General features: G+C 35.5%; 1 protein-coding gene and 1 long non-coding RNA gene across 4 annotated transcripts; one reads left to right on the top strand and one right to left on the bottom strand.

Moving 5' to 3' along the window:
- Positions 1–524: 524 nt before the first annotated feature.
- LOC110027761 (transcription factor bHLH52-like) lies at positions 525–2,382 on the bottom strand. Its single transcript, XM_020729308.1, has 2 exons — positions 882–2,382; positions 525–721 (listed from the first exon to the last, which is right to left on the bottom strand). Exon 1 carries the CDS (start codon positions 1,390–1,392, stop codon positions 946–948), a length of 447 nt encoding a protein of 148 aa, XP_020584967.1. The 5' UTR covers positions 1,393–2,382; the 3' UTR covers positions 525–721; positions 882–945.
- On the top strand, positions 1,496–18,631 carry LOC110027762. 3 transcript variants are annotated; one of them, XR_002294372.1, is made up of 4 exons: positions 1,496–1,572; positions 8,083–10,154; positions 10,238–10,396; positions 18,125–18,631. It is a non-coding gene; the product is annotated as an uncharacterized LOC110027762 (long non-coding RNA). The 3 variants fall into 3 exon arrangements; XR_002294371.1 differs by lacking the exon at positions 18,125–18,631 and adding an exon at positions 15,643–16,242; XR_002294373.1 differs by lacking the exon at positions 18,125–18,631 and having other exon boundaries at positions 8,083–8,317; positions 9,202–10,154; positions 10,238–10,497.
- The last annotated feature ends 1,184 nt before the right edge of the window (positions 18,632–19,815 follow it).

The following is a 19,815-nucleotide window of genomic DNA, read 5'->3' as shown; positions in this document are numbered from 1 at the left end:
ATATATATATATATATATATATATATATATATAATCACATATATTTGAGTCTTATATTGCTATTATTTCTAGCCTCTTACTCTCGCTTAACTTATAGAAAAATCAGGGTCTAACAATAGTAAAATTTGGACATCAAAATTCAAAAAGTGTAAAATTAGAACTAGTAATTGTTGCCATTCTATATACTATTATAAAGAAAATGAAAAATATTGGAATTACAATGCTGGACACTATTTTTCAATTATAAAATTGATTTCAGATATGATATTCATTTGTATATTTAGTTATATATAACAAAAATCACACGTATATAAAGGATTTGAGCATTTGATCCTTTTATATATCTATATCCATTAAATTAAAGTCATGCATTTCAACATAAAGAAGAACACCTATATCTCTTTCGGATTCAAATGAAAAAGTAAATCCTACAAACACTAATGTCTAAAATAATAAAAAAATAAAAAAAAATAAAATTAACTATTTACAAAACAAAGGACTTGACCGACTGAAAATCTAAAAAAAGTAAAATCAATTTCTTTCCAACTTCAGTAGACTCAATAAACTTGTCATGTAGATCACGAAATCAACATATTAGATTAAGTTGGGGATCATCCACAAATTCATCTACTATTTTTTTTGGCACCACACACAGTCCCATAGCTGACAATTTTTCTTGGACAACCATAGATCCCAACAAATGCTCCATACTTTTGCACACCTACACATTAACATCAATTTATTAATAATATATTTTATTAACCGCAATTGTAAAATATAACTAAAACTATTAAATTGTCAATTTGCCTAGTTGACTCCCCATAGCCGAGAAGCATAAATCATACTGTAATTGAATAAATAGCAACAAAAAATGATCTTACTGGAACTGGAAGGGAATCCATGAGCAGAAGAACGCCATGTTGAGCTTCAAGGAACTTGACATATTTAAAGGCAGCCAGGAGCATCGGGGGCGGTGTTCCTCCTGTTCCCGCCGGGGACAAGCCCGCCCAGCTCCAGCATCTTCTCGCTGATTCGCTTTCGTCTTCCCCTCGCAGCCATACTCTGCGCAGACAAGCCAACAACACCTTGGGCAAACGGCGCAACCATGGCGATTGAGGGCGGCTGCGGAGCCTCAAACTCGGCAAACAATGTGGGATCATAATCGGGAATTTCAAAATCAAAATGCGGCTGTGGAAAGTCATGAATGTAGAGGTCGGAGCCGCTGTGGTGGCGTTTGGGGCTGCTGTGAGGGACGGAGGAGATGTCGCATGGCGGCGGGGGCGGGAAAGTGAGGATTGTGGAGTCGGAGAAGGGCGGAAGGAAAGGTGGCGAGTCCGGGAAGCCGAAAAGAGCATCAGCAACCACGGAATCATACTCGATGATTTGTTCCATGCTCGGAGAGAGATGAGTTGAGTTGTCGGAGAATGCAGTGACTTCCGAGGTCGAGGCAGCTGTCGTTCGCGGAAACAGGCTTAATATATTTGGGGTCAATTCGGCGGTCGCGGTAACTGTTTAGGGCCGTTCCTGCCAAATAGCCTAATATTTCGGGCGACGGTTAGGAGGATCCTTACTGTAATTTTTTAGATTCCGAAATATACTATCATATTCAGGGTTTCCCTTACTGTAATTTTTTGTTAATGTTTATCTTAATAACAGAAAAATCTGCAGCATAACAAACACTCCACTACCACTGTTCTTTCCATAACTTAGTTACAGAATCAGCTCACTGCAATCTGTCCTCTCCACTACCACTGTGCTAATTACCTCCTTTATATAGTCTTGCTCTGTAGTTGTATAGGAAGCTACTTATAATTCCTCTTGCTGCTTAGCAATGTTGCAAATCATTGTAGAGTTTACAAATTGTAACACATCTCACTTGGATGATTTCCTCATGATCCGATCCTAAACATCTTTTTTTCTAAAAATCTATACTTTCGGTTCCGGGAGCTGAATATGATTAACTCGCACTGCCCTTTGGCGGTGCTATTTGTTGATTGCATATTGCATTTTTTCATCTTGAATTTCATTCCATTCGTGTTGCTACTCTTTTAGCAGAGAGGGATTGTAGTGAACTGAATATATAGATCTGAAGTTGCCACTCAATTTAATTCTCATTTTTGTTTCGAAGTAGGTCTAGCCTTACGATTTGGTAGACGTTCTGTTTTTCATGCTTTTTTTGGTTTTTCTTGTTAATAAATAAAAAAAAGGCATCTTGAACTCTCTTTTGGGGCAGCTAATTTGGTGCGGCGGCGTTTTGAAAAATCACCTCACCTGTTTGTGTAAACTGCGTTTTGAAAGCTTATGCGTTTTGAAAACGGTTAGAGCTGTGAAAAAGAAAATCATAAACAAAAGCAGAACAGGACAATGAAAAAAGAGATACAAAAGGATAAATAACAATAATAAAAAAATGAAAATCAAGATGAAAATGAGCTCAAAACATACCTGATGAAAAGACATTCAAATTTCTTTCAAATACTAGAAATATTTTTCAACAAACATTTACAACTATAGTTAAATTTTAATGATATTAGAAATAACATTCATAAAAAAAAAGAAATAAAACCTTACAAACTTTAACTATTTTAGTTTCCCTGAAAACATTAAGAACAAATAATCCTCATCCAGAATTTACAAAGCTACAAAAATCATATATATCCATCAGTCAAAAATCAAATAGACCAGCTCACCAAACTTCTTAACATACTTGCTTGATACTGCATTTACAAGCAAGAGAAAGTGAGAGACGATTACTCCTTTTCCAGCGAGGAGGCGAAAGATGCGAAGGAAATCGACGTTGTCGTTGATTAAGAAAAACCCTAACCCGAGATCAAGAGCTTTCGCTTGAAGTTTCTCCCAAGTGGCACAGCCAACGCGAGAGAATGCGAAGAGAATAGGATTTTAAGGTTTTGAGTCTTAATGTATACTTATATAATATATATTAATACATTATATAATTAATATTAAGATAAGATATTTAAACTTATAAATATATTAGTTACTACTTATTTAGTATTAAAATTTATTATATATAATTATTTATATCAATATAGGATATATATATATATATATGAGTATAGTTTTATTTTTCCTAAATTAATAAATTTCAAATTATTTTTAGTTTATAGGTATAATTTTTTATATATAGTTATTTTAAATTATTTTCTAATTTGTACAATAACGATTTGAACACAATCAAACACATGTCAGTTCGTGTTTTGGTTCTTTTATAAACTGAACTAAAATTTTTTTTTGTCTTTGGCTCGTTTGCTTATTGAACGAACAGAATATGAACTCCCTAGCGAGTCGAACACGAACAGTTCACTAATAATGAGCTTTTTTGACAACACTACTCATCATCACGGGTGATAATGATTTCATCAATATATACAAGTATAGTGGTGTAACCTTCATATTGTCGAAAGAACACTGTATTATTTGCATTAATCTGCTTATATCTCATGTTCATTATAATCTTTATAAAATTGTCAAACCAGACTTGAGGAGACTGCTTCAAGCCATATAGTGACTTCCTATGCCTACACATCTTGGTCACTATTTAGACTGCACCAAATCCTGGTCATATCTCTATATAACCTTCTCCAGTAACTCGCCATGAAGAAATGCATTCTTCACATTGAGTTGGTGTAACCTCTACCCACCATTCATTGTAAGAGAAATTAGTGTCCTTACGGTGATCATCTTTGTTATTGGTGCAAAGGTTTCATTATAGTCAATGTCATATGTCTAACAGTACCGTTTCTTCACCGGTCGTGTTTTGTATCTCTCCACCTTCCCTTATAGAGTTTGCTTCACTGGTAAGATCTACTTGCACCTAACTGTCTTTTTCCCGCTGCTAATGTCACTTTCGCCCATATTTATTTTTAGCGAGAGCCCTATGCTCTTCATGCATGACCGCTTTTCACTTGAGATCCTCGCTAGCAACCTACCAACACTTGGGTATAGTGACAATGTCCAAAGATGCAATGAATATTCCATGTAAATGTGATATGTTAGAATATGAAACAAAGTTAGCAATGTCATATTCTCTCCAAAAACATTTGAGAGGATGTCTCACATTGCTGCGAGATGTCCTTTTTAAAGCTGGGCGGTTAGAAGAAAAAAGTGGGGGAATCGCATCACCAGAGACTTCTGAGTTAGAGGTGGATGGTGTAGATGTCTTAAGAGTCGCGAAAGATCAAGACGACATACTAGCTAGCACAAGTGGCACTGCAGGAACCATTCCCTCATTTTGCTTCCTTCTTCGTGTACACCTTTAGCTCACCTTCAACTTGAATCCCACTACTTCTGGGTTCACTCTTCTTTTTTTCTGATTTCTCAACTGAGTCATCCAACTTCACAGGACAAGGCATTGCTCCCACGTGTACCACTTTCTCACCATTGGTACTCACCCCGCCTTGCCTCATATCTCTAGTATTAGGCAAGTCACTGAATGGTGAGATCACTGCTGGGTGTAGTGCAGTTCAAATTCTTTAAATGATACACCCATTCTCACAAACAGTCTCTTCTCTAACAAGCTCCAACAAAAATACTCCTTATGGTTAACAGAATAACTTACGAACACATTTTTCACAGTTATGAGATCTATCTTCCCTACTGATGGTTTGTTATCTTTCAGAAAACATACATGTCCAAATACCTTCAATGAGATGATCTCACTAATCTCTTTTCAATATCAGACAAGTGACTTCGATTCCAACACCCTCGATGCCATCCTGTTGATCGCTGTCAAAACTGCTTACCCCTCATAAGTGCTTTGGAATATTCATTACTATCATTATGTTTTGGGCAACCTCTAGAAAAAGTCTATTCTTAATCTCTGCTACATCATTTTGTGTCGGTATGTATAGACATGTGATCTGATGCTTTATCTCTTGGGCTGATAAGTATTTCTTAAATACTTTGTTTGTATATTCTGTCCCATTATCATACCTCAATACATTCACTATTGCACCATATTGAGCCTGTATTATCTTGTGGAAGTTCTTAAAGCAAGCTGAGGCATCACCCTTATTTTACATCAAATATAACTAAGTAACATGAGAGACGTAATCAATAAAACTCTCTAAATATCAATAACCAATGATCAAAATTGTAGAGTAATGTCTCCAAGAATCAGAATGAATAAAGTCAAAACCGCCGTAACTTTTATACCCAGAGCTGATATAAAAGCTCCAAGTAAGCTCGTCAAATTTACAAGCATCACAAACAAGTTTTGTTTATTTACCTTTTCATACAAAGAAGTATATAACTTGCTCAATAAACTAAAATAAGAGTTTCCCATGCGTCTATGATGCAACAACACATCCTCTAGATTCCCGGATTCTCCTACATCGCTTTCTAGCATGAATGTCAAAGTTGAATCTATCAGCTTCCGATCCAAGTATGAGAGTCCGCTATGCCACATTCGAGTCCCAAGTGTCTGACCCATCTTTTTCTCCTGGAGGTCCACCTTAAAATATCAAAAGAAACAATTTAATGGGATAATATTGACACTAATGGAAAAAGGAACATGCAAAATTTTTGACGAAGTCATATAATTGGTAATTCTCATTGTACTTTTAGCAACTACTGGCTGTGATGCGTCATCAACAGTTTGGATGCTCTTTGGTATTGCTAAAGGAATATAGGAACAAAACTCTATTGCTGTATCTATCAAATGTCGAGATACACTCAAATCTACTATTTATTCTAATGAATTAGTGGTGGAAATAAAGACAAAAGCATGTGTATCACAAGTCTCTTTGTCAGGGTGAGCATAAATGACAATACCTTTGATGATGACTGGTTGGAAGCATTTCTCAGGCTTATCTGCTGCTACTTTCTGCCACCTCTTCAACAGCTTCAGACACTCATGATCCTCATTGATAAAAACCACGCTTGTCTCTCTCTGCTCTGCTACCATTAGATTTGCTCGGAAGTCCCTTTTTCCACATTTTCTACCACCACGACCACTATCACAACTTGTCTCTCTTTCCTTAAGTGGCCTAGGACAGGTCTTGCCCAAATATCTGACTTCATCACAGTTGCAACACTTGCGAGTCTCCCCTTGGACACCTATCATACTTGAGCTCAAGGCAACAAAAATTGATTGCGCATACAAAAGTCCACTCGGCTCAGAGTGTAGCTCATGCGACTCTTCTCTTGTTCATTGCAGCAATGGCCTCGTCCAGTGAGGTGATATTCACCTGAGCTAGGAGGGCTGATCTCCTTTGATCAAAGGCTGGGTTCACATGGGCCAACAACTGTATAGTCCTCATCTGTGTAAAGATCTCCCTTTTCCTGGACTGGCACAACTCGACATTGAGGAGAAGTGATTAAGTTCTGCTCACAAACATACCAAATCTATGATGTATTCCTGAATCAATTTATCAACCTGTACCACTGCTTTCATCTCATGCTGAATTTGAAACATTCTCATGCATTCTATGTCCCAACATAAATCCTCTTCAGTTCTGCCAGAAGTCCCTCACCTTTTGAATATCATATACTGATTAGATAATCGATAGAACCATCGAGTTGAGAAACCATTTATAAAGTAAGATATGTGTGATCCTCCTCTCATCCTCTTTAACATCGTCACCCTCTGGCTCAACTTTGACTTTCTTGAGATATCCCTTTAGTCGCTTCTGTACTAGAGCAATCGATCCAATGCAATCAACTCAGATACGTGATCGGTCCATCAAGCTTCAACACATGAGTGAGATTTAGCTTCATCTACGTCGGAGCCGACCCCACGTAGTGGGATTAAGGCTTTGTTGTTGTTGTTGTTGTTGTACGTCGGAGCATGTGCTGGGGTAGTGGCTCTCTTCAAGATGCTAGCTCCCTATATGAGTTCAATCAAGACCTTTTGGACTTCAGGATCTATGTTACCCAGATGCTCCAATCCTTTACCCACTGCACCATCTCCTCTCCTAACATCCTCAATCATAGATCACACTTGACTTTCGTCCAATTGCAGCAAACCACAGAAGCCCTCTCCTGCCTGAATTGATTACACTTGACTTTCTTCCAATTGCAGCAAACCACAGAAGCCCTCTCCTGCCTGAATTCCCTGTGATATAGTCGAGAAAGCAATTTTGGGATCGCAACATACGTGGAATCCTACGATACATTAGCGATCAGAGCTTGCGGGAAGGTGATGATGTGACCGATCGTATGATATCGCACCATTGTGACTGAAACCTGCGAGACAGTCACAATCAGAGCTTGCTGGGAAGGCGACGACGTTATTGACCCATTCAATACCGTCGCGATTGGGTAAGGCAAAGATGTGACAAAATTGCGATATTGGGAAGGCGACGAGCGGATTGATCCGTCACGATTTGGGTTGGTAGTGCGATTGCGATCTGGGATGGTTGTGTGATACAATCGTGATATGGGAAGGCAAAGACGTGACCGAACCTTGCGATATTGCAAGGCGAAACGATCTAGGAAGGCAAAGACGTTGGCAGTTAGGCTACGCTTTGATACCATAAAAAAAGGAATTGCTAAAAAATTTTATCCTTACAACATGGCTTAAATAGGGTATTATAACATTTTACAAATAAACCCGCAGACTTCTTCAATATTCTTTTTTTTTACGAATAGGATCCTAAATAAGGTCCAATTCTCAACAAAAGGGAGAGTGAAGGTATCTTTTTGAGCTGTATAGCAAAGATTTTGCAATGAGTCGTGGTGCCTTTCCCGATCAGATGGTCATTTTATTTGTTTTTTACCACTTTGGTTGTCTTTGCGGATAAACAAGGAACATTTCTAGTTACATTATTTGTTTATTATCCCATTTTTTTTAATATCCTCAGATTTGTGGCATCTAACATTTCATTGAAATAACAGAGTTGCCTGGCCTTTCAAAAAGTGCATGCTCATATTCTTGAGTTGCTTAGGGAAAAAATTGTGTGAATTCAATTGTTGCGTATATTCATTTTTTCTTCTATTTAATCCTGCACAATCAATTTCTAACTAATGTGCCTATTTATAGTATGCACTGTATATACTTATGATCTAGTTTTCTCAAATACTATGTCAGATTAAGTAATGTCTTCATAAGTTTTGTTGGTGCAGAAGGCACAGGTCCCATCTTCTTCCATTCAGTCACAAATTGCTGAGTCACCTCTTGCAGGAGCACAACAAAATTCGCCTGCTTCAAATCCTGCTTGCATTGCAACATCAACAGAGGGAGGACCATGTAGTAATGTTTCTGTTCTTGTTACTGACTCTTCAAATATAAATTCTGGATGGGCAGAAACATTAACTGTATCGCCTCCCATGAGCTCACCAACTCAAAGGGCTATTCATGGTAATGCGAGTGACTCATTACAAGATCATGTTCCGGCAACATTCGTTTCCTCACATGTCTATGTTGTCCCTCCACCTTCTTTCTCTTACAGTGTATTTCCTAGGCGAACTCTACCTCTGGGGTTCCTCAACAAACTTCATCTTCTCCTGTTAGTTTTGTTACTTGTGCTAATTTTTTTTAGGCTTTGTATTTTGCGCTTAACATTCTCCAACTAATTTGTTTGGTTTCATTTTTTGTGTGGGCTTTACTATCAACTCCATAAATGTCTCCAGCTGCTCTACAACTGCCAGTTTTTGGGCAGTCTTTAGGAAATTGACTGTCTTTTTCATACAATGTTGTTACACTATCCATGCTAGCCCTGCTTCTGGTCAGCAGTTTCAACCCGCTGTTGTAATTCTCAAGTGCTTTTAATACTTCATATGGTACCTTTCTTTGGTTCAATATGGATGAATATATTTGCTTTTGACGGAATCATCTGTCTCAACTTTTTATATACATGTCTTGCCGTTAGGGGAATAATCAATGTCCGCTGTCGATTGAAAATTATGTCCCAACTTTGCCACTATTGGCTACTGTATGTTTGCAGCCTGCAGTACCCCGTCAATCTATTTGTCCTAATGCATCCATTTCTGCAACCGTGCCACAGAATTTTCCACCATCCATTCAATTGTCAGTTCCCCCTCCCAAGGGCCAGCTATCGCTTTCAACAAAAATTTTCTTTGGTCGGGCCAACAACAATGTAGGCTTCTGTTAAGACCTTGCCATGCACATTTTGTTTCTTTAAATTTTATGTGGTTTAAATACTATTCTTTTTTCCTTATAAATCCATTGTTACTCATTTTCTTTTTTGACTGAAAGTTGATCTTCCATTTCTATGTTTGCAGTGCACCTCTAAGGCAATGCCTTTTGATTCTGGCATAACTTCCGTATCGACTAGTTTAAATCCAAAGTTTTCACGTGATATGCATGCAAGTTCATCCATAAGCTTGACAATCTCTCCTGTTTCTAATGTGTCAAGCATGTTGCCACCAACTAGTTGTTTGATAAATGATCATATTCCAATGTGTTAGATAGGGCTCATATACCATAGAGGGACAGATTTTGGAGCGGAGCTGAAGATTCTGTCTAAATCAGGGGAGTTTCCTTATGTGTGTTGGGGGTGAGGGATAAGGGTAATTTGGTAATTACATATTGTACTCTAGGGTTTTCTAGGATTATAAATAAGCTTGTATGTAACCCTAGGTGTCATCCCATATTCTGTATACTGTACTTTTTTCTGGATTAGTGGAAAAGCCGCCGCTCTGCTTCCGAGGACGTAGGCATCTTTGACGAACCTCGTTAAATTTCTTTTTGTTCTTCTGGATTTGTGTAGATTACTGTTTTTCTTCGCCCTAATTTCTCAACACAATGGTTGGAACTTTTATGGGCAATAATCTGCATAAGAACACCTAATCCTGCAGCTGTTCAACCATCAAAGCTTGGGTCTTCGCCAGTAACAATGAGATCCGTTCAACATAATCAAGTAATTGCACATTCAAGTCAGTCTTCTATTACAAATCCAACTCCACAGAATGTACCTCAACAATTTATCCAAATTTACCACCAGTACCTGTCCAGATGCCACCTCCTCCAGCTCATTTGCTGCCTTCTCAGGCTACTGGTTTACAATGTCTTACCCTGTCCCAGTATCCAACTGTGCTTCCTGGTCCTTGCCCTTTCTCAGTGAGGGGCATCCCACCACCCTCTGTTCCTTCTCTTGATGGATGACTTGGCGTTTTCCCTGGAGTCATCCTTCCTGTAAGTAATACTGGAGCAAGATCATCACCTCATGATGCTGGTATGCTACATTGCAATGAGAGATTTGATTTTTGTTGTATATTATTTTCGTTAGTTTATTATTTTCTGATTCTTTGTATGCAGCATTTGAAAAGGAGACTAATGATTCTCAGGAGGATGGTAACAATAAAAGTTAAGAATTAGAAGCTTGAAAAGTGCACAGAACTGAGACACGTTTTATATTATTACAGTACTATTTCAGGAGAATCTACTTATGAAGGGCCATTCAAATTCAATGGAGAGGTAATGCACTTTTGATTTGTTACATGAAGAAATAGTGCCATTTTTGGTGAAATTGTTATTTTTACCATCCACATTGTATTTTACCTCTCTTTTCTTTATGCAGCCAGAGAAAATTGTTATTTTTACCATCCACATTGTATTTTACCACTCTTTTCTTTATGCAGCCAGAGAAGCCTTTAGTGAACATCATACTACTTAATGCAGTGTCGTGAATCGTGATATGTACTTAATGCACTTTAGTGAACATCATACTACTAATCTCATTTGAGAAACTTATTCTTTTTTTTTAATTTAAAGATTTCCTTTCTTAGCATTCATCACCGCTATGATTATAATTATAGTTATACCTATTTTTTTTTTATTATAGTTATACCTAAATTTGATTTTGTGAAGTTTTCTGTTAGGTTAAGTTACTCTTGTACATTATAATCATTTATTATTGCAAACTCCTTGTAGACGATAACAATAAAGTATCAATTATAGGTATGCATAATGAACAAGGAAAGAAAAAAATGATTGCGATCATAGTTGGTCTAAAATGTTATTTAAAAGCCTCAATTAGTGATTATTACTAAATTTATAGGTTTAGAGGTTGAAGTTCTTGATAAGAGCATTAAATGATTTCTTAAAATCAGATAGAATTAAGTGCTTTATGTAATCGTGTTTGTATATTATTGAACATTTTTTCAACGTGCATATTCATAGAAACTTCCCTTTGGTTTGCTCTTTTTGATTATGGGTAAATTGTAATTGACCCTATAGTTTTCCTCTCTATTGTTAACATAGCAGTTTTTTCTTTTGTTTTTAAGCAAAAGCAACTTGGGTGGACCAAATTTAAGCCTTGAGCCAAACCAACTTGCAACATTGTGAGGTTTTTGAATCTCTAAAAATTATGTTATTAGGTTTATCTGTATGTGTGTGTGTGTGAGTGTGTGTTTCTATCTATCCATCCATCTATCTATCTATCCATCTATATATCTTTCTATCTATGTATCTGACATGCCTGTCAAAGTTTTGAGAAAATATGACTCATTTCTGAATATGCTCGATGCCTTTTCCCTTTGCTTTCATTCCATTAAATAATAATCTTACAATCTATTTAAGGTACAAAATAAAGAGCATAATATATTTTAGGTAACTTAATAATACATATTCCTAATCTAAATATTTAGCTAAAAGGGAAATAAATCATAATAAAGACATTGAAAAAAATTTAAATAAGGAAGCTCCTAATTATAGAAAACTCCTAATTTAACTGTCTGATTTCTGTCATTCCTGATTGACATCCCCTCTCAAATTGATGCTGACTGATGAAAAAACATCAATTTGCGAACAAGGAACTGATAACATTATCAGAACAAAAAAACGTCAAGCAGTGAGTGCTGAAGCCTGAGAGTGTTGAAGCCGTGAATACCGAAACCTAAGATTTATGGTTTGCCAAAGCCGAAGCCATCGATCTAAGAAGGAGTGTCGAAGCCAAAGCTTAAGGGGACGAAGCGAAGCGTAAGAAGCAGTCGAAGATGCCACAGAAGCAGCGATGGCTAGCGAAGGTGATCCGAAGCGGACAAAACAAACGAGATCGCAGATTGCAGATGAGACTTGAATCGCAGTAGAGATAACTGATTGCGGGATTGCGAACGAGACAACCAATTGACAGGATCGTAGATCGCAATGGACGAAAATCCTTAGATGAGCGAATTAAGACGAAGAAATAGTTCCTCCCTTCCTGCAAGAAGGCCAGTGGGAAGGGAGTCTTGACCGTCCTCCAATAACTACTGGTGGTTAGGGCAAAATTTTGGCTCTGATACAATGTCAAAGTTTTAAGAAAAATATGCTGAATTCTGAATAGGCTCGATGCCTTTTCCTTTTGCTTTCATTCCATTAAATAATAATCTTACAATCTATTTTAGGTACAAAATAAAGTGCATAATTTATTTTTGGTAACTTAATAATTTATATTCCTAATCTAAATATTCTGCTAAAAGGGAAATAAATCATAATAAAGACATTGGAAATAATTTAAATAATGTAGCTCCTAATTATAGAAAACTCCTAATTTAGCTGTCTGATTTCTGTCTTTCCTGATTGACAATGCCACCTAAGGAGTGATAAGATTGATTATCTATATTAAATCCTATCCAAATCATAATAAAGACATTGGAAATAATTTAAATAATGTAGCTCCTAATTATAGAAAACTCCTAATTTAGCTGTCTGATTTCTGTCTTTCCTGATTGACAATGCCACCTAAGGAGTGATAAGATTGATTATCTATATTAAATCCTATCCTACTAATTCAACTTCAATCCTAAAGTTTCTTAAAAATAAAAGATAAATTTACTGATAAAATAAATTAAAACATCTGAAATCCTAATAACTTCAAAAATACTAAAAATACACCTTACATTACTCTTGTGGTCCATTCAATGTTATTTATGTTGATCATTTCTTTGATTGGATTCCCATGTCTGTATTAGGCAATTATCATGTACTTTTTATGGACTGCAATTGTCTTAGCTTTTGGGAGTTACTAAAATTTATGTACGCTATTTTATTTGCAGAAGTCTGCATTTTATCATCCTATTATTTGTTTCTTAAAATATTTTTTTTTCTTGCATAACATTTTTAAGGGAAAAATTATCTGGGACTAACTGGTCACGACAAATGATTTGAAGTACTACTATAACACCATGAACAAGGTAGGTCTTTTATTATTTTTTCTCTTAAATTTGATAGTTTACACTACACAACTTAAGGTTATAGACTGGTTTAACCTACTGTGAAGCATTTGGATGCTATACGAAACGTAATGTGTTGTTTAGCTCTACTAACCTTAGTATATTGTATTTTATTCTTAATTATTTGACAAAGCTGATAAGTATTAATAGATTTTTCTTCTATGTATGCTAAAGGTTGCTTCAAGTGTTGACCTAACCGTGTGAAGTCTATTAAAGGGAATTTTTTAGGGTAGGACTATTTTCCCACATGTAATTGAGGTCATCGCTTCATTTAGCAAGCAGCTTCTTCTATCTGTTACCATTTTTATTTTGCTTGTCAACATGATTCCTGCTCCTCAAGCTTGTGATCGCGAGTATTCTCATTTCGAGAAGCCTTTTGAATTTTGGTGGTTGCACATTCACAGATTTTAGAAACTATAATGAAAGAAATAGTTGCTCTTTTTCCCTCAGCTATCAAAGTGAAATGTTGTTTTTTTTTTCTAACTAGAGCACTCATTAATCAAACCAAACTCATAATATATATACACATTATGTATATACAAGTGTTAGTTAATCCGGCTTCAATCATCTCAAGTAGTAATTTTTTTGCAAGTATAGTGATACATTCAATAACAATAATTTGTAGCTATTCTAAGTAAAAAAAAGGTCAATGATATAAATAATGAAGTGGTGAAATAGTAGTTAATTATAATACTCATGAGATTGTGAGATGGACTGGAGATTGAGAGATGAAGGCAGTATTAGTAAGAGAGTGTGAAGACGAGGCAGAGAATCAGACAAATAATAAATCGAGAAACATCTCAAGAAGAAACTTGTGAATGAAAGACAGACACTACTCATAGCAACGATAAGAATTAATGAGAAATTTAAAGTAAACCTGCTAGTGAGAGTGTGTGTTGAGAGGAATCATCGAGAAGTTACTAGCTTTGATGAGAGAATAGAGAACCTGCGAGTAATGAATTAATGAGTATGATAATTTATGAGAGGAGATTGTTTGTACCTTATTTATTACTTCAAATACTGAATCAAACCATGGAATCTGAACTTAGATTTTGTTATATGCTATAGCAAAGTTCTCAATGTTATGACATAAAGCGGCAAAGCAACATGACACATGCAATTTGTTTTGAGCTTGTGTTTCGTAGGCAAGTGATGCACCGGGTTAATGAGTTGCTTTGCTACTAGCTTTTGCTTTGCAGGCAAGTGATTTGTAGGGCCAACACGTAGCCTTTCTTCTAAAGTTTATAAGAATATGCATAAATTTTTTTGTATCATCTAACTTTCTCTTCTGTTCAATTAGAACTTGAAATGCTTTAATTGACCTATTTTAATTTTCTGTTAAATATGGTTGAGTTTCTGATATGCTTGAACTTACCCTTTGACCATCTACTGGTATATAGTATTCTGTTCTTTTTAGAGCTCGTTTTCTTTCTTGAGTAAATGTTTAACTCATTTATCTTGTTAATTTTAAAGATTAATCTCATGTGTAGAAGCGTAGAACTACCTAACATTAGCCTAAATCTCTTCCAGCAAGAGAGCCATATCTTACAACTATGAACTCTACCATCTTATGCAAGGTGTTAGTCTTAGTATAGACTTAATTAACCACATTTTTTGAAATAAATAGGGCCTCATCTCTATGTATAAGCTATGTATTCTCCATTTCTTTTGCCTTAGTGAAATATTTGATTGATTCCCTCCCGTGGACGTAGATCCAGTTGGATCGAACCACGTAAACGATCTGTGTTTGCTTGTGTTCTTTTTCGTCTCATTTCTATGCCAGGAAGTACATATCTCACAACAATAAGAATATGCATAAATTTTTTTGTATCATCTGACTTTTTTTCCTGTTCAATTAGAACTTGAAATGCTTTAATTGACCTATTTAATTTTCTGTTAAGTATGGTTGAGTTTCTGATATGCTTGAACTTACCCTTTGACCATCTACTGGTATATAGTATTCTGTTCTTTTTAGAGCTCGTTTTCTTTCTTGAGTAAATGTTTAACTCATTTATCTAGTTAATTTTAAAGATTTCATGTGTAGAAGCGTAGAACTACCTAACATTAGTCTAAATCTCTTCCAGCAGGAGAGCCATACTTACAACTATGAACTCTACCATCTTATGCAAGGTGTTAGTCTTAGTATAGACTTAATTAACCACATTTTTTGAAATAAATAGGGCGGTATGATATTTAAAAAGCTACGCTTTCATAGGAAAATATGGTAGGGAAATTTTTAGTCCGAGTAGAATTAATACATTTCTTTTTGTACTTTTCCAAGACAAAGGTCTAAAATGACACTGTTTCCATTCTTTGGAACTTGCTTAAAATTAAAAAAATGGATTTGATTGTAGTTTTCGAATTGTCGCTGACAAGCTGTCTAAAGGTTTTTACTCTATCACTAATGAATGCTCTGAGCTTTTTACATGCTGTCTCACTTATATGAACATGTGAATATGTTTAACTCCTTTTCCATCTTTTTTTCTCTCTTTCTTGCATCTCTAACAGCGATAACCTCTAAATATCGATTACTTGCTGGCAAATTCTTTCCGAAGTTTTGGAAATGAGAAAAAAAAGGTGGTAGTAAACTCTTCAAAAAAGGAAAATGCTAACATTACCTCAGATAAGGGGACTATACCTAGCACTCTGAATGCTCCTACTCTGCAAAACTGGTGCTCGTGAGTCTAGGACCCTGAGAACTCCAAGCAGACAACTTTCTGAATCAACATTGTATTTAATAAAGAAGAAACTGCAGGTTTCTGCTACCCCAAATATGTTAGAACCTCTTCAAACCTCATCTGATTTAAATGTTTCAAGAGTTAAAGGGGCAACAACCTGCGAATAGTAAAGACAGAATTAGAGATCTAATGTATATGGAAATATGTCAGATTTCTCATCTGATATAGATGAGGAAGAAGGCGGGCAGTGCATTATTCAGTTCAAGGTCTTTGGTTTTGCTATATCCTAACTGTATATTTTTCTGTTGTCGCAGTCATTTAGTTCATTTCTTTTTATGTTTTTATATATTTTCAGTTCTTTTTACATGATCTCTAAGAAGAGAGCCGAACAAAAACACAGTGCTTGCTGTGGAGGGAAATGTTACTATATCTCATATTTAATCCCAACATGTCCTTTTTTTTTTCAGTCCTTTAAATTGCTTCCTCTCTTTGTCCTTTGCTAAAATTCATTTGAAATGATTAACAAGAGATTGGCATAGATATGCATAAATTTTTTTGTATCATCTGACTTTCTTTCCTGTTCAATTAGAACTTGAAATGCTTTAATTGACCTATTTAATTTTCTGTTAAGTATGGTTGAGTTTCTGATATGCTTGAACTTACCCTTTGACCATCTACTGGTATATAGTATTCTGTTCTTTTTAGAGCTCGTTTTCTTTCTTGAGTAAATGTTTAACTCATTTATCTAGTTAATTTTAAAGATTTCATGTGTAGAAGCGTAGAACTACCTAACATTAGTCTAAATCTCTTCCAGCAGGAGAGCCATAGTTTTTTTTTTCTAACTAGAGCACTCATTAATCAAACCAAACTCATAATATATATACACATTATGTATATACAAGTGTTAGTTAATCCGGCTTCAATCATCTCAAGTAGTAATTTTTTTGCAAGTATAGTGATACATTCAATAACAATAATTTGTAGCTATTCTAAGTAAAAAAAAGGTCAATGATATAAATAATGAAGTGGTGAAATAGTAGTTAATTATAATACTCATGAGATTGTGAGATGGACTGGAGATTGAGAGATGAAGGCAGTATTAGTAAGAGAGTGTGAAGACGAGGCAGAGAATCAGACAAATAATAAATCGAGAAACATCTCAAGAAGAAACTTGTGAATGAAAGACAGACACTACTCATATCAACGATAAGAATTAATGAGAAATTTAAAGTAAACCTGCTAGTGAGAGTGTGTGTTGGAGGAATCATCGAGAAGTTACTAGCTTTGATGAGAGATTAGAGAACATGCGAGTAATGAATTAATGAGTATGATAATTTATGAGAGGAGATTGTTTGTACCCATTTATTACTTCAAATACTGAATCAAACCATGGAATCTGAACTTAGATTTTGTTATATGCTATAGCAAAGTTCTCAATGTTATGACATAAAGCGGCAAAGCAACATGACACATGCAATTTGTTTTGAGCTTGTGTTTCGTAGGCAAGTGATGCACCGGGTTAATGAGTTGCTTTGCTACTAGCTTTTGCTTTGCAGGCAAGTGATTTGTAGGGCCAACACGTAGCCTTTCTTCTAAAGTTTATAAGAATATGCATAAATTTTTTTGTATCATCTAACTTTCTCTTCTGTTCAATTAGAACTTGAAATGCTTTAATTGACCTATTTTAATTTTCTGTTAAATATGGTTGAGTTTCTGATATGCTTGAACTTACCCTTTGACCATCTACTGGTATATAGTATTCTGTTCTTTTTAGAGCTCGTTTTCTTTCTTGAGTAAATGTTTAACTCATTTATCTTGTTAATTTTAAAGATTAATCTCATGTGTAGAAGCGTAGAACTACCTAACATTAGCCTAAATCTCTTCCAGCAAGAGAGCCATATCTTACAACTATGAACTCTACCATCTTATGCAAGGTGTTAGTCTTAGTATAGACTTAATTAACCACATTTTTTGAAATAAATAGGGCGGTATGATATTTAACAAGCTACGCTTTCATAGGAAAATATGGTAGGGAAATTTTTAGTCCGAGTAGAATTAATACATTTCTTTTTGTACTTTTCCAAGACAAAGGTCTAAAATGACACTGTTTCCATTCTTTGGAACTTGCTTAAAATTAAAAAAATGGATTTGATTGTAGTTTTCAAATTGTCGCTGACGAGCTGTCTAAAGGTTTTTACTCTATCACTAACGAATGCTCTGAGCGTTTTACATGCTGTCTCACTTATATGAACATGTGAATATGTTTAACTCCTTTTCCATCTTTTTTTCTCTCTTTCTTGCATCTCTAACAGCGATAACCTCTAAATATCGATTAGTTGCTGGCAAATTCTTTCCGAAGTTTTGGAAATGAGAAAAAAAAGGTGGTAGTAAACTCTTCAAAAAAGGAAAATGCTAACATTACCTCAGATAAGGGGACTATACCTAGCACTCTGAATGCTCCTACTCTGCAAAACTGGTGCTCGTGAGTCTAGGACCCTGAGAACTCCAAGCAGACAACTTTCTGAATCAACATTGTATTTAATAAAGAAGATACTGCAGGTTTCTGCTACCCCAAATATGTTAGAACCTCTTCAAACCTCATCTGATTTAAATGTTTCAAGAGTTAAAGGGGCAACAACCTGCAAATAGTAAAGACAGAATTAGAGATCTAATGTATATGGAAATATGTCAGATTTCTCATCTGATATAGATGAGGAAAAAGGTGGGCCAACGAAGGAGAAGTGCATTATTCAGTTCAATGTCTTTGGTTTTGGTATATCCTAACTGTATATTTTTCTGTTGTCGCAGTAATTTAATTCATTTCTTTTTATGTTTTTATATATTTTCAGTTCTTTTTACATGATCTCTAAGAAGAGAGCTGAACAAAAACACAGTGCTTGCTGTGGAGGGAAATGTTACTATATCTCATATTTAATCCCAACATGTCCTTTTTTTTTTCAGATCTCATATTTAATCCCAACATGTCCTTTTTTTTTTGTCAGTCCCTTTTCCATCTTTTTTTCTCTCTTTCTTGCATCTCTAACAGCGATAACCTCTAAATATCGATTAGTTGCTGGCAAATTCTTTCCGAAGTTTTGGAAATGAGAAAAAAAAGGTGGTAGTAAACTCTTCAAAAAAGGAAAATGCTAACATTACCTCAGATAAGGGGACTATACCTAGCACTCTGAATGCTCCTACTCTGCAAAACTGGTGCTCGTGAGTCTAGGACCCTGAGAACTCCAAGCAGACAACTTTCTGAATCAACATTGTATTTAATAAAGAAGATACTGCAGGTTTCTGCTACCCCAAATATGTTAGAACCTCTTCAAACCTCATCTGATTTAAATGTTTCAAGAGTTAAAGGGGCAACAACCTGCAAATAGTAAAGACAGAATTAGAGATCTAATGTATATGGAAATATGTCAGATTTCTCATCTGATATAGATGAGGAAAAAGGTGGGCCAACGAAGGAGAAGTGCATTATTCAGTTCAATGTCTTTGGTTTTGGTATATCCTAACTGTATATTTTTCTGTTGTCGCAGTAATTTAATTCATTTCTTTTTATGTTTTTATATATTTTGAGTTCTTTTTACATGATCTCTAAGAAGAGAGCTGAACAAAAACACAGTGCTTGCTGTGGAGGGAAATGTTACTATATCTCATATTTAATCCCAACATGTCCTTTTTTTTTTCAGTCCTTTAAATTGCTTCCTCTCTTTGTCCTTTGCTAAAATTCATTTGAAATGATTAACAAGAGATTGGCATAGACTAGCACTAGGCTCATGGTAAGAGTAAAGAGATTTCAACCTACTTCCTGCCTAACTTTCTTTTCCTTCGAAGCCTTTTCCCTTTTAACTGGATTTGATGACAGGAAGAATTGACCCATATTGCTACTTAATTATTTTTTATTTCAGCTGATTTGGCCATTGTTTATTTCAGAAACATCTGGCTTTTATATTTAGTTTGTAGAGCGAATATATTGGCTAGATGCTCAAGATTTTTA

Source organism: Phalaenopsis equestris, unplaced genomic scaffold (assembly GCF_001263595.1).
Source record: "Phalaenopsis equestris unplaced genomic scaffold, ASM126359v1 Scaffold000442, whole genome shotgun sequence".
NCBI lineage: Eukaryota > Viridiplantae > Streptophyta > Magnoliopsida > Asparagales > Orchidaceae > Phalaenopsis > Phalaenopsis equestris.
This window is presented reverse-complemented; position numbering and strand designations above follow the sequence as displayed.

Coding starts and splice junctions, on each gene's coding strand:
- LOC110027761 (XM_020729308.1), bottom strand. CDS start 1,392: ATGGAACAAATCATCGAGTATGATTCCGTGGTTGCTGATGCTCTTTTC.